Raw genomic sequence first — 15,014 nt, 5'->3', positions numbered from 1 at the left:
GTAAGATAACTAATCCCATAAATAACACTAAGATATCTTACAATTTCTCTGATGCGACAATATATGTAAACATAGCAAAACGTTTGAAAACATAAGTCCAAGTCTTCTGGGATGTAAGCCACCCCACCTAACCAGCTAATGGTTAACACATTTCTTAACTTTTGTAGATCATTTTGTTAGATTCCTTTCTTTCCAGTAGTTCATTACAGATTTGTAGGCACTATAATGAATAGTCACTGCAATGGGTAAACAAACATTCACCTACAGTTTGCAGAAACAGAACCATGATAATTATTTCATATTAACCAGATTTCATCTTCTCTGAAAAATTACAAAGTGATTAACTCACGGTCATAAATGAGTATTTCATGTTTAGCAACTAAGCATTAACTAGGTTTGATTGAATTAAGTTTTAATAGTTTCAAGTTTTCAGCGTTGAATACATCTTTGTACTAAAATTTATTTTGAATTGCCATAGCATTATCTAATTACTGATATAAGTTCATTTGAGGGGTGATAGCGGACTCAGGTAAAATTTTTTGAAAACTGAAAATTTCCAAAATTATGAGGAAGCTCGACCCTCACCCCCCTCCATAAAAAACTCTTCAAATAAGCATACAAAAATCATTAAAGAAAACTATTTTGAAAGTTTTCTTTAAGAATAATTTTTTAGTTTTAGATTGTGTTGTAAGCTCAAAATTTTCGGAAACCGCAACCCAAAAATATCTGAATGCTTGGAAATTTTGGATCACAAACACTCCTGGTTCACTAGTAATTTTATAAGCAGTTTGTCAACAGTATGAGACTTCTTTTTCATTAATTAATTTATTGTTCATTAGGTAAAATTGCATGCCTGTGCAGTTATAGGGTTCAACTCTAACTAGTACATATAAAGTATATGCTTATATTTGTAATTTAACTTGCTTACAAAACTGGGTTTTATTACATTAACTTTTTAATTTCTTCACATTTGAATAGAGATAGATCTAAAAGTGATTCTAAACACTATTAAAGTGTAATTTTCAAATTAAAACCCATAAGATGTAATAATTAAAGCATTCAGATAAATAGTATAAAAGTTTAAAATTAAAAAATCATGTTTTTGTGGTGTGATTTTTTTAAAAAAAACTCAGAGCAGCATTTCTTAATCAGTGCCCTATTTGACAACTCCACTTAAATTTAGCATTCTGATACAATTAAATTCAACTTGATAACAAAGATCACAATAAGTTTTTTTTTCTTTAATTTTGTAATGAAAATGTTGAATGAGTTTTATAGATAATCTTTTTCCACAAAGGATACAATTCCATAGTCTTCAATCGAGCCCGTACATAAGTCAACAGTTGACCACACAAATGGCTAGCTAGATTTTCCAGAATGTCTTCACCCAAATACGATTGTATGCTGCCCCTCACAGAACTTCCAATGCTAATGGAACTTGGAACAGAACCAGAAACTTCACTGCAGGCACTGATTGGAGAGGGGGAAGGCAGAGCAGTTGGAGGGGAAGGGGTGCGACAAGAAGATGTAGGAGACATTGTTGGAGTAGAGACAGGAGTAATGTAATGCTTTTCCTCAAGTCGTTGAAATTCATTTAAAAGACTTTCATACATGGACTTAAGAGAACTCTGAAATAGACATGAAGGTTATGAAATATTGAGGTAAATGAATGAAATGAAAGAATTACAACATAAACAACTATGTTTAAGTCATTGAAAAAAAAAGGAATCCCATTTCAACAGAATTTTTTGCTTTTTTTAGAAATATTAAATAAATCAATTCCAATTTTTAAAAATGAATAGCCCTTCAAACAAGATAATATTTTCAGAAGGTTACCGCCCTGTAGCCAGTGCTAAGGCAGAAATACATGAAATACACCGCCAGCTCAGTCATTCCAGCCGAGGACTGCAGTTTCGTGCTTATTAGCACTCATCCCGGCATAGGAAGTGACTGAGCTGGAAGCGGAAAACCTCTTAAGGAAGCCGAGAGTGCCAAACAAACTGGTAGGTAAGAGGTAAGAGGTTTTCCACCTCCAGAGCTCAGTCACTTCCTATGCCGGGCTGATGAGTGCTAATAAGCACAAAACTGCAGTCCTCGGCTAGAAATGACTGAGCTAGCGGTGTATTTCATGTAAAATAATAATTATTCAATCAAGTCAGGAAAAACTCCACAGGTCTTTTCTTATTACTTGGAAAATAATAAGTAAATTAATGCTATCAGAGAACCTCCAAACAAACCCCAGCAAAAAAAAAAAAAAAAAATTCAAAATAGAGCAAATATAAATTTGATTTTGAATACTTACATCTTTTCTTAAGAAACCTTTTGGTCCTAGAAAAACCAAGTTGGCATAATTCTTTTCAGCAGTAGCTAACTGAGCAAATGCAGACAGAGCTGAACTAAAGAAAGGTGCAACACTGTGATTTTTTACTGCAGCTTCACGCTCTTTTTCCTAAATAGTGCAAAACAAAACCAAGTTTAAAGCACTTAAAAACACTTATGTTTAGTTACAACCATAAAATCATGTACAATGAGTTCATTCCTGAAAAAAGGATTTAAACTGACTAAGTAAAATTTCTACAGGAACATTTACATCAAAAACCACATAACAAAGGCTGAGGCTGGGGGTTGCTCTTCAAAAATGGCAAGCTTAATTTTTGTTTCACAATGAAAACGCAACATGACTCAGACTTAACCGAGTAACGCACGACATACCAAAAAGAGAAAAGTTAGGTCAGCAAACAAAATGTATCCTTGAACAAGAAGTACTATCACATATGTGATATAGTAATCACATATATTTTCATTGATTCGCGTTTTTATTTCATGTGTTCGGATTTTTATTTAATGGCGTCGTTTCCGAGTTTTTGGCGGCCATGTTTTTCCTTCTTCCTCCCGCGATGTGTTGTCTCCCGCCTCTTTCGCTCATTGGCCGTAGGCGTGGTCTAGTAGGCGATGTCATTTTCCCGCGTTCCCATTCGTTGCGCTAAGTGACGCCGCGTATGGATATCTGTTTTTCACACCGCGTGGGTTTTTAGCTGATGTCTCAAAAAAATTTCGTAGTGAGTCGTGTGCTAGCCGTGATACGTGACGGAGCGTTGGGTAGTTAGGAGCGAGGACGCTTGACCTGTGAATGGGTCGTATGCAATGGCGACGACTGCGATGCAAAATCTTGATGCATCGGCATATAAAAGGATGTAAATTGTAAAATAATTGCACAGGAGCCTTAGAGCCCGGTTTCTCTAAAAAAAATGATAGTTTAGTTATGAATGAAATCCTGTATTTAATCAAGATTTTCTAAAAAAAAAGATTGAAAAATGTTTGCGTCCATGTGGAAGTAGCTCCGATCATGCACGGATGAAAACCCTTTCCTTTTTACATGATGATCACTGCATATGATCAGAAAGGGCTGGTGATGCACCTGTAGCTGGTAAGATCAGGATAGTGAAAGCGGTACGCGCAGTCGACATGAATTTAGTTCTGATTCCCGCTGCGCCATTTTCTTCCCGAGTAAATGAGATTTCTCAGTCATCGCCATGGTATAGCGGCCAGCTCCATGTGGTTTTACATCATCTTCCTCGCTGATGTCTCTATGATGAGTTCTTTCGCTACAACAACAGGCCGCGCCTTTTTTTAGCCTCCCCATGTACGATGCACATCCCTCTGCTGTGACAACGTAGTTCTCTGCAATAGACTGGACTGTGAACTTAACTTACCTAAATTTTTCATATTTTAATCTTTTATATTCCCTTCCATATTTTGATTACTCCGCGGGAGCTCCCTAGGATCTTGGTATTCGTCGTGTAAGTGATGATCTTCGGAATAAATTTTCACATGTGACGCGAAATGAGTTGTGCTTATTGTGTCTCCACTACATTGGGGTAAGTCAAGCTTTTTCTCCGTGTTCCATGTAGGCACCAAACATTGAGACGTCCTGGAGTTTTGCGGAAACACTTAAAATATGATCGGCCTAAATTTTTTTCCTCATTTTGTTTTTTTTATTTAAGTTGGTGGTTCATGTTTTCTAACAAATTCGAAAGAATAAACCACTTTTCCACCACAACATATATAGTACATAATATTTTTTTAAAAAACCTCACATAGTCAAAGAGATCAGGGACGCAAGAAGTTACTATTTTTCTGAGTAACTAAATGTATGGGATAGAATAGAGTAAGCATGCACTCTGAACACAGGCATAGCTTATGCCGATGGCCAATTTACAACTAGCAGGTGTTAAGTACATGCAAAAAAAAAAAAAAAACTACTTATTTTCTGCGCGATCTCAAGTGACTCCCTATCCAACTATCCTTTATTTGGAGGAAATTTTATAGAGGTGTAGACGTGAATTTGAAACCAACGAATGCAAATTTTCAACTTCCAAGATCCAAATCCTGAAGATCTAGGATGCTTTAAATAAAGGTCTCCAAAATGGCAGAACAGCTTCGTGAAATGACTTGATATGTGAGTGTGTGTGTTTAGGCTCGACTTGTAAAAAAATGTACGAGGTTAGATTGAAAAGTAAGGTCTCCAACGACGCCATTTCCAAATGCGAGTTGCTAGGCAAAATGTGACAACAGAGCTGCATTCATTGGGTAGGGGTTTTGCAGTTTCAAAAAAGTGATTTTTTCTTTTTTATTCGTCTTATACATTTCAATAATACATTGCCAAAATTTTAAGTTGTTTCAAGCAAAATTTTCATAGTTATCAAGTATTCAGTCTCCGCTCTTTCAAACTGTAGCTTGGACAGCTGCCGAAGAATGCAGCTGTTCTGACAGCTGCTCGGAATGTCTGTGCTGCTTGCTTGGGTTTAGTTAAATATAACATAAATAAATTATGAAAAAAAAAGGCTAAGGAAATCGAAGCTGCTACAGGGAGTTTTCTATGGAGCTGGAATTGATGCCTTTTATAGCCTCTAAAACTTTAAATGAGTTTTTCTCAAAACCAGTTTTTCAAAGTGTGTTCACACGCATTTTAAAACTAATTGACTGATCTACTTCAAATTATGTACACACATTCTGCAGATAAAAAACCTTGCCCCTAAGTTGAGTGTTAATAAAAAAAATACATTTAAAAAAGCCAAACAAAAAAAAAAAAAAAAACTAACAAAATAGCGGAATTTTTTGTGAAAAATAGCACTTTTAACTTCAAATGGCTGCCAAAATTTTTTAAAGTCAAACAAAAAAAATATCTGAGAATGTAGGGGGAATGATAAATTAATACTTTGACCAAATTTAAATAGAATTTGATTTCAGATAAATAACAGCTGAGATACAGTGAACACCGCAAATCATCTTTCTCCAAAGGTGCTCTGGGAAAAGCTCTGTAAACGGTTTGTCTGTGGATATTTTTTGATCAAAAATTTATACAATATTCTTAAAACCATACATAATAATGCTCAAAAGGTTTTAATAAATTTAATAAAACCATTTTCTAAAAAAAAAACTGTAAAACAATGAATTTTTTGTCACTGAAAACCTTACCCCCTTTTAATATAGTGGAAGCTCTTAATGGAGAGTGTGGCTTCTTCTCCATGCAGAACATTATCTCGGAGGTCCTTGGTTACAACAAGGTGGCTGCCAGGTAGGTCCCTAGGCAGTTTACCAATGAACAGAAGAAGAAGCGCATGAAATGTGCCAGAATTTCTGGATTTGATCGCCACTAAAGATGAAAGGTGGGCACATCATTTCACACCGGAAACGAAGGTGCAGTTAAAACCAGGGTTGGCAAGTTTCTGCCGAGGTGGTTAAAACCACTGGTAGAAACCGGTTAAAACCGGCATGGCAAAAACCCATTTCTGCCACATTTGTGGCAGAAACTGGCAAAAACTCAAAAAATGACATAAAAGAAATCTTTGATACCCAATAGGAATTTAGCACAGAAAAATAATGAAATGTTAGCCAAAGCACAATTTAATTACAATATCATTAAAAATCAAACATTACGTTTTTTGCACTCTGCAGCTGTCTCTACGAAAAGGTGGATTGAAAATATAAATGATTTCTTAATTTAATATGAATAGAGGAGAAAAAACAGAATTTTCTCGCAACAGAAGAAGTACTAGATGGCAATGCCATCATGGAGCCAGCAAAGATTCATGAAACTTTCATCAATTGTATATATTTTTAAACTGATCCACTATGTAGTAACTGGGGTGGTTTTAAAATATGACTGGAAAAATAAGTTTTTGGAAATAGAGTCAATTTGTTTTGTAAAAATGTGATATTAGGTATAAAATCGAGGTTACTATCGGGAAGTAAAATTCTGGCATTTTCTTCTTGAGCACATGATAATTTTAATCCCAAGCATTTTAGACGACACGTATAAGCTAGCAAATGACAACCAGTAACTGCCTGTTTAAATCTGTATGTCACTTCTTTTTCTTAAGTGCCCTGAAGATTCTTGTCCTTTAGATTAATCCAAATGTTACGAGCATCTGCAGTTAAACAGTTCTCTTTCTGATCAAACTAAATCAAGGACAAAGAGTTTTATTTTTTACAATGATGAAATGGAATTATTTTTTAGTTTACTTAAACAAATATCATTTTGTAATTACTTGAATTAATAAAGATGCTTTTTAATTTTTGCCAATTTCTGCCGGTTTTTACCGGTTATAACCAGTTTCTGCCACCGGCAGGGCAGAAACCAGTTTCTGCCGGCAGAAAGCCAACCCTGGTTAAAACAATAGCGTCAACCGACTTTGCCGAAAACAAAAAAGTTCAAGACAGAGAAGTCAGCGGGAAATGTTATGGCGACCGGAAGGGGGGTTCTTCTGGTGGACTTGATGCTGAAAGGAACTATCAACTCAGACAGATACTGGGAGATTCACAAAAAACTTAGGCGAGCCATCCAAAACAAAAGAACGGGTATGCTCACCAAAGGAGTGTGTTTGTTGCATGACAATGCTCATCCACATGTGTCCCGTCAAACAACCAGCCAACTTGATGGATTCAGCTGGAATATCATTAAGCACCCCCCTTACAGTCTGGACGTTGCCCCAGCTACTACCACATGTTTCCCGCTCTCGAAACACACCTAGGGAGACAGAAATTCAGCTCAGATGAGGAAGTGGAAGATACGGTCAAAACTTGGCTTTGCGACGCAGGGGGAGAGTGGTATGAAGCTGGCATAAAAAAACTGGTTAAACAGGATGCAGAAAGTTGATTGAATGATTGATTGTCAAGGAGACCATGTAGAAAAATAGCAAAATGTTCAACCTTTCCAACCATGTATGTAAAGTTGTGAATAAATTTGATTTCCCATGAAAAAAGAAAAAAAGGGGATTTTACTTTTCAATGTACCCTACCTAAAATTTTAGAAGCTTAAAGTAATTTAGATGGTTAATACATTCTAATATTTTTGCGAGTTTAATCTCAGCTTTCGTGTAGCACGTTCAGAAATGCTCGACAAAATGCAGAGGAGAAATGTTTTCCTGGGTTTTAGGCTGCCATAAATTCTGAAAAAATTATTCAAAAGCTCATATTTTATAATTCTACTGTCAATATAGTACTTGTTTTTGATGGGTTACAGTTGCAGAGCAGAAAATTGTCCTTAAAGAAAACTATTCAGTTTGAAGTTTAAATACATAAAAAGTTACACCCTGTTATACTTATTTTTCCAGTTTGAAAAAGAGCTTGACCCAAGGGTCTTGAAATCCTTTTATTGCTCACTACCTTGCAAAGTTTTGGAAAAAATGATGGAACACCAAACCCTATTGATTATGAAACTAACATTCCAGAAACACCGCAGTTCTGTTTTGTAGACAAACAAAAATTTCAAAAAGATAACTAGCATGAATGACAACAGTGATGTTGTAAACATAATTATGAAGGAATCCTTTATTTATGAAATTAAATTTAAATTACAAACTAAAAGCAAACAAAAAGTGTTAGATGGATTATAACTTTCCTTTCCATCAGTTTAGTAAGAAAAGTTCAGATTTCAGTAAAGCTGGCTGCAAAAAATGGGATTTTTTTTTGTTTTCAAAGCAGTGAGATGGGGGTCTTTTATAGTTATTGCATGCTGTTTTCTCAAGAAAGGAATTGGGATAGGATCTCACTAAAACTTAAGTACTTAGGCTGTAAAGCCGTTTTATAAATGGAAAAACACTATTGAAAGAAATATTAATCTCAATGAAAGATGTTTCACTTTCTCGGGATGCGAAAAGTTCATCTGAAATTATTTGGACTGTTTGAAGAATATCAGGATCACTGCTACTTTAATTGGTCAGTCATTCAATGAAGCATTTGTAATGCCAGGGTTTAATAATGGTCTGCAAGCCATTGTTCAAAGATCCCATCCACTTGCAAAGTACATACACTATATGTATAAATTAAACTTAGTTTTGGTAGCTGCTTGCGATTGTAACGATTTGTCTTGCAGCTGTTTAATATGATGCAAGCTTTATACAATTTTTTCTCAAACCCCGAGTGAAATGTTCTTTTTATTAATTTACAAAAAAAAATTGAAAATTGAGGCAAATGATAAGAAAGAACATATTTGGTCTATAGTAAAACAGTCTGACATGTGATGGTCATGTAGAGCTTCAGCCGTTTCTACTGTTGAAGATATGTTTCAGCCTATTATTGGAGTTTTGTTGATGTTTGCAAACAATTTGAGATATTCGAGATCACCAGAAACAAAGTGTTTACTTGCACCCATCTTATCTATAGATTTCACCTGTTTCTTACCTTTCTTGGAGACATAGACGTACTTGAATGTATTAAGTAAAGCCCTACAGGAAGAAGAAAACAGAATTGCATTGTGCTTTTCACCTATTAAAGGAGCAATCAAAGTTCTAAGAGAGCTGGAGAAACAAGGAGAAGTGGGATGAAATTTGGATTAAAATTCAAAAGCTTGGACAAGAAAATGGTATTCAAATTCTGATCCTGAGCAATAATGACAGTACTACTGATACCAGTGTACTTCAGCTCGGTAAACAGCGGAGAACACTTTCTACTAGATTTGACAGCTATTTTTTATGACACCAGTTGGTCACATGCATACTGATATTATAGAAGAGAATATCAACAAAGAAAAAGGCTCAGCAGGTGGTGCACACAGTTAAAGCTTCTTTACTCAGAATTTTTTTTTTTTTAAATCTACTTCTAACCTTAGTATCAATACTGCTTGCAGAAATGAATAGGAGATTTCCGGAGGATAGATTAAAACTAGCAACTCCTAGATAACAATTTCTGCTTCTTAATGTTGAAAATCGTATGTTCTTCATTAACAGCTACCTAGTACCAAATATTAACACAAGAGCTTTAAAAGCGGAAATGGATATTTCAAAATTGGCCATCCAAGGGGAAAAATGACAGTAACAATGTTTGATAGATCTTCAAAATTGTTCTTTAAAGAGATTGTGCCAGTTTTGACAGAAAGCACCACAAAGGAAGTAAACCCTAATTTGTACAGGATAATGTGCATAGCTTACACATTACCTTCTAATAGTGCAACTTGTGAAAGAACCTTTTCAGCTATGTGGAGAATCTATAACTGGCTACAATCTACAATGAAACAGGAAAGACTATCAGATTTGATTGTTCTGTTTTCATAAAGTGGTTTAACCAAGAAACTTGGCAAATAGTCTAATTTTAGTGTAGTGTGGCTTTTACTTGTATACATTTACATTTCTTTTAACCCAGTTCAGAATTTTAAATTTTTATATATATTAACATAAATCAAAGATTGTAGATTCAAGATGGCCGATTTCAATGGGTCACTCCTAAGTTGTTATTTGAAGATTGAAAGTGCAATTAATTCCAAGAATAATATGAATCAACAGCTACGGGAGGAGGCCAGAAATGCAGTTAATGAACTGAAGTTTTTGATTCCAATGAACTTCGAATGTGTTAAAGCACATGCTCATCGTAAAGCATGTAAAGAAAGCTTACATGAGTTTTTTGATTTAAAGAAACCTTCTTTTGCCAGTGTTGTGGCCTCATCTGGAGATTGTGCCTCAGTTGCTTCATCAAAATCCACCGACCTTGCTGCAGCTAATGAACGACCTGACATCCCCTTGATTAACAGGAAATCAAAGTTTAAAATCATAATAAATGGAGCTAATAAGTGCACAAGCTTGAAAATTATCCCTAAATTACCTAAAAGGAAGGCTGTATTTTTGTCCAGATTAAGTCTGGAATCTTCACCAAAGGTAGTTCTTGATTTTTTGGCTCCACTGAAATTGGATCATATCCAATGCAAGAAACTAATTTCTAGGTATGGCTCTTATTCATCTTTTTACATTGAGGTTTGCGAAAAGGATTATGAACGTTTAATGAATCTAAAGGTATGGACTGAGGGTTGCCTGAGAATTTTTTGGTCGTTTGAGAATGGAGCATGTTATACAGGACGCTGATACTAATTGTGAGAATGAGTCTCCCAATTCCAACACTAATGATAAATGACTCAATATTTATTATCAAAATGTCTGTGGCTTGAGAACTAAACTTTCTGATATGTTAAGCTCTGTTTCTTCCAAAGATTTTGATATAATTCGTCATACTGAAACTTGGCTTTGTGAAGATATTGATTCTGCTGACTTATTTGACAATATACTGTTTTCAGAAAATATCGTGATTTTGTGGCTAATGACTGTACGCGGGGTGGTGGTGTAATTATTGCTATCAAGAACTGTTTTTCTACTGCTAACATTGACATGCTGGACTTAAACTTTGAATCTTTGTGGATATCTGCAAATTTGAGATTTTGCCGTAAATTGCTTTTGTGCGTTATTTATTGTCCGCTTGGTTTTAATAATGAAAAATATCTTCAGTTTTTTGACTGTTTTGATCGTTTTAGTTCTTTTGATAATATTTTTATCTGTGGTGATTTTAACCTGCACAACATTGATAATCTTGAAATTGTTCCTTTTATGAATTCTTCTGTTTGAAATTTATTTAATTTTATGAATCTGCATGATCTTAAACAATTAAATAATGTTCTCAATTATAATCAAAAATACAAGAGATTTTCAAAAATATAATATAAATATTGTAATATATTGTTGTGCGAGTCAAAAATTAAAATGATTAAGTTCTTGTAATTAAGATTTTAAAAAGTAATTGAGACCTATTAATTGTTAGGGAATTATTTATTCAATTCTAAGTTTAGTTTTAATTTAAATGTTTCGAACAAGTCAAATGCATGAAGGACAAAGTGAATAGTTAATTTCATTACTATTCATTTACTATTTAATTTATTTATTTATTCAATTTTTTGGAAATACCTTAACTAATGTATTTTATTTTATTGTTTCATCCATTATTCATTTATTCATTCTTTCTTTTATTTACAATTTGTCCATTTTGACACAAAGTAAATTACCTTAAATATGTTACTTTGTTCCACATTCCCCTACATAATTTCTTCAAAAGTCTTTTGTAACTACTGTTTTAAATGTGTTTGACAACATTACTACTATTGTAAAAAAAAAACTGTATTTGTATGGAGCTTTGCAATATTTTATGTTCCTTTAATTCTTTTTAGAAAAAAAAGTCACGTTAATAAATTCATATTGTCATACTTCTTTTTGAGCAAAGGTTGCAAAGTTAATATCCACATCATATTAAGAATAAGAGCTGAAAAAAAAGATTTGAAAGAATTCGAAAACAAAAAAAGAAAAAGATAATAATTTCAACATTGAATAAACACATATCTTAAATTATTTATTATTCAGTCCAGTACTACAGAAAAATTATATACTGCGTAATTAGGTATTTATTGGTAGGATATAACAATTTCTTTCACTTAGAAACAACAATGGTTAATAAAGTCCAAGAAAAAGAAACTTTTATAATCTACTTTATCAAACATCCAATAAACTGTTTCAAGTCCTTGCACATTATTTCAGTAAACAGTGCTATAAAATCTGCTCTAAAATCAACTAAAAACCAACAATTTTAAGGTAAATTTTCTGAAGGAAGGCCCTAGACCTATTTGTCCGTAAAATATTCCCTCAAACCTCCAACATTCTCGTACCTCCAGAATCCGCAGCCTAAATCCGCCTATGGTATTAACACAGTTAAGTACTCGAATGAAGAATTTTTGCGTAACTTGCACATGTTGTGAGGAGTTGAAAAATCTCAAAGAATGAAATGGTGTTAGTGTTTTGATGGAATTAACACTTATTGTCGGTAAATAGGATTTAAGATCCTTAGGATTGGATTTAATCCTAATTTCTACCTGGATTACATGAAACCTAATGTGGTTGAACTATATAAAGTTCCACTAAAATGCGCCTACACACTGTGCAACTTGTGGTGAAAGTTGGTTTGTTATCTCAGCGTGCTATTTCAGATTTGATAGGCATCAGTAAAAGCACTGTGGGGCATTTTAATCATTCTTCTCTTGTTTGTACAAAATTTGAAAAAGTTCAGATAGAACTAACTGTCTATGAATCCAAAAAGTTAATACATGATATCTCCACAAGGTGGAACTCTACTTATTACATGTTGAAACGGTTGCTTGCATTAAAGCGACCTTTTTGCTTATAAACAACAGAAAATGATGTACCTAATTTTACTACTACCCAGTGGCAATTGCTGAAAAATTTTATAAAATTGTTAGCACTATTTGAAGAAATCACAAAAATTAATGAGCTCTGATGAATCTTATCGTAACAGAAGTCATATCATCAATTAAAGCATTACTACCCATTTACGGCAATATCTCTCTCTCGAGTTGAAAAGGGCCGAGGAGCGATGTCAGGGCTGCCTCTAAAGCCTGGAACAGAAGTTGCCTCCCCTAACTGCATCGTACGTAGACAGTATTTGCGCTATCAAAACAAAACCAATTTGAAAGACTTGATTGCTGCAATCGAGTTGTAGACATCTCGGTTATAGTGGCTGTGTAATCACTGGTAAAAAACTAATATGTCATTTATTTTATTAGTCAGATAGTTTTGCCGTTCATACAAATGTTTTGAATTCCATTTTTTGACATAAAATCTAGTTCAACAGAGCCGTTTTTTCTTCATTCCCTTAACTTTTCTTCCACCCGTAAGCGGTCCATGGAATTCTACATCAGAGTTGACCTTTATTCAAAACCGACCTCTTAGAGCGACCAACTTCCATTAATGACCAGTTTTTTGAAGAATGGAGAGCGATTGCCCCAGAATGATCCTCCCTAAAATGTAAGTCTGTATCCGTTTCCCTGATGAGCCTATTTCTGTTACAAAGTATTTGCTTATACTGTATGCTAATAGATGACGCCACTCAGAATGATGTCTTTGTGCTTGCATTATCTGCCCCAGCGCAGAGCTCCAACCGGCCATGCACGATCCGCATGTAATATAAATATGATGTAAAGTCTTTACATTTCTCTGTGTTTTCCCTGCTCTACCGTACAACAAACGTTTCAGTGGCGAGGAGGACGAGATTAGAGCAAAGGAAAAAGTGATTTATGTAATTTTTTTTTGTCGGGAGATGTTTATTTTCGAAAGGCATTGGTGTGCAAAGCCTAACATAGAAGATGAAAGCTTGGGGCACCTGATAACTTAAAACTAATTGCAAAACTATGGGTTTGTTTGGTCAGATTAAAGAATTTAAGTCGGTGAACAAATCCTGGACACTATATACAGAGCGTCTAGAAGAGTTTTTCGTTGCGAATGAAATAGACGATGGCAATTGCCAAGAGCAATTTTTCTGACCGTTGTTGGGTCGAACACCTATGCATTGCTGTGGAATTTATTGTCCCCTTTGGCCCCGACAACAAAAACATTAGGAGAAGTCATAGAAGTCCTGAATGCTCATTTTGATCTGGAAATCGTGGAATGATTCAAGTTTAACAGCCGCGTGCACCGTGCTGGCGAATCTGTTGCAAATTTTATCGCCAAACTACAAAGTTTAGCAAAGCATTGCAACTATGGATCATCTCTAGGTCAGATGTTAAGAGATTGCATTGTTTGTGGCATCATAAACCAAAGTATCAAGAAAGAATTACTATCAGAAACTCTACTCACATTGGTGAGAGCTCCGAAATTAGCAGTAACAATGGAAACAGCGGCGAGAGATGCTTCTAATCTCCGATCTAATCTTCGCTTGTCATCAGGAGTTGAAATCAACAAGACTCAAGTGAAGAAAAATTTCGCTTGTGCCTCAAAAAGGTGGAATACCAAAGTTAAAAGTTTGACAGCTGATGCACAGAAATGCTATCAATATGGCGATTTGCATGTACCAAGTGAGTGCATTAACCAATAATGAATTTCGGCAATTAAGTGCAAAGCATATAGAATATAATGATTGTGAGAGACAAATAGTATGCTATGCTGTACAATGATTTTCACACCATACTGCCGGTGCAATAAAGACTATATGCCCTAATGAAAAGGTGGCAGCAGATTTATTTGAGACAGTTAATGACTCATTTGATATTTTTAATTCAAGAATAAATGAATTTGAAAAACAATTTGCTTTCAGAGGTGATCCAGAGCAAAAATATATTTTAAACAAAATTGAAAACATGATTTCAAATCTAAGAGTTGGAAACGAAAAGTATCTTGTTAAATTTCAAAAGGGATACATAGTATCATTTAGAAATGTCAAAGGACTTGATGATGATTTGTCAAAGGAAGGAGTTGCCCGTGTGATGACTGGTATTTTAAATCAAAATGCATTTGTTGAGTGAAATGCCTACGCCAATGTGTATTATAAAGAGTGGCTGCTGTCGCCAGCACTTGAGTGAAAGTGCATGTATTATATGAGAGGAGTTGAGTTTCAATAAAGTGAGAGTACAGTCCACTATGAGATGTGTTGTGTTTTTTTTTGAGTAAGAGTAATTAATTGAACTATGGAGTTACCGATGGGTCCCCATTCATGGTCCGCCTCCACCGGAGACAAATCAGCTCAATATCTGAGATTAGTGAAATTTATGAGCCTAATGTGCGAGAGATTTGTGCCTTCTAAGTGTGTCCCTTCCTCTTACTTCAAGTTCCCTGTGTGAGATAACTTGAAGTTTGGATTTGCAATTTATTGGGTGAGTGACTAAATTCGCAATTAAATTTTAAAATGTCAATCAA

The 15,014-nt window shown here is 34.7% G+C and overlaps 1 protein-coding gene across 1 annotated transcript in view; it reads right to left on the bottom strand.

The window, feature by feature from the left end:
- The window catches only part of LOC129229765 (KICSTOR subunit 2-like), a 111,147-nt gene that overhangs the window by 84,800 nt on the left and 11,333 nt on the right, over positions 1-15,014 (bottom strand). Inside the window, exons 3-4 of the mRNA XM_054864137.1 lie at positions 2,303-2,449; positions 1,303-1,628 (exon numbers count right to left, since the gene is read on the bottom strand). Coding sequence (XP_054720112.1) covers positions 1,303-1,628; positions 2,303-2,449 — 473 coding nt within the window. The remainder of the gene's footprint in view (positions 1-1,302; positions 1,629-2,302; positions 2,450-15,014) is intronic.

The sequence above is a fragment of the Uloborus diversus genome, chromosome 9, assembly GCF_026930045.1.
Source record: "Uloborus diversus isolate 005 chromosome 9, Udiv.v.3.1, whole genome shotgun sequence".
NCBI lineage: Eukaryota > Metazoa > Arthropoda > Arachnida > Araneae > Uloboridae > Uloborus > Uloborus diversus.
The sequence above is the reverse complement of the archived record's forward strand: the minus strand, read 5'-3'. Positions and strand labels throughout refer to the sequence as shown.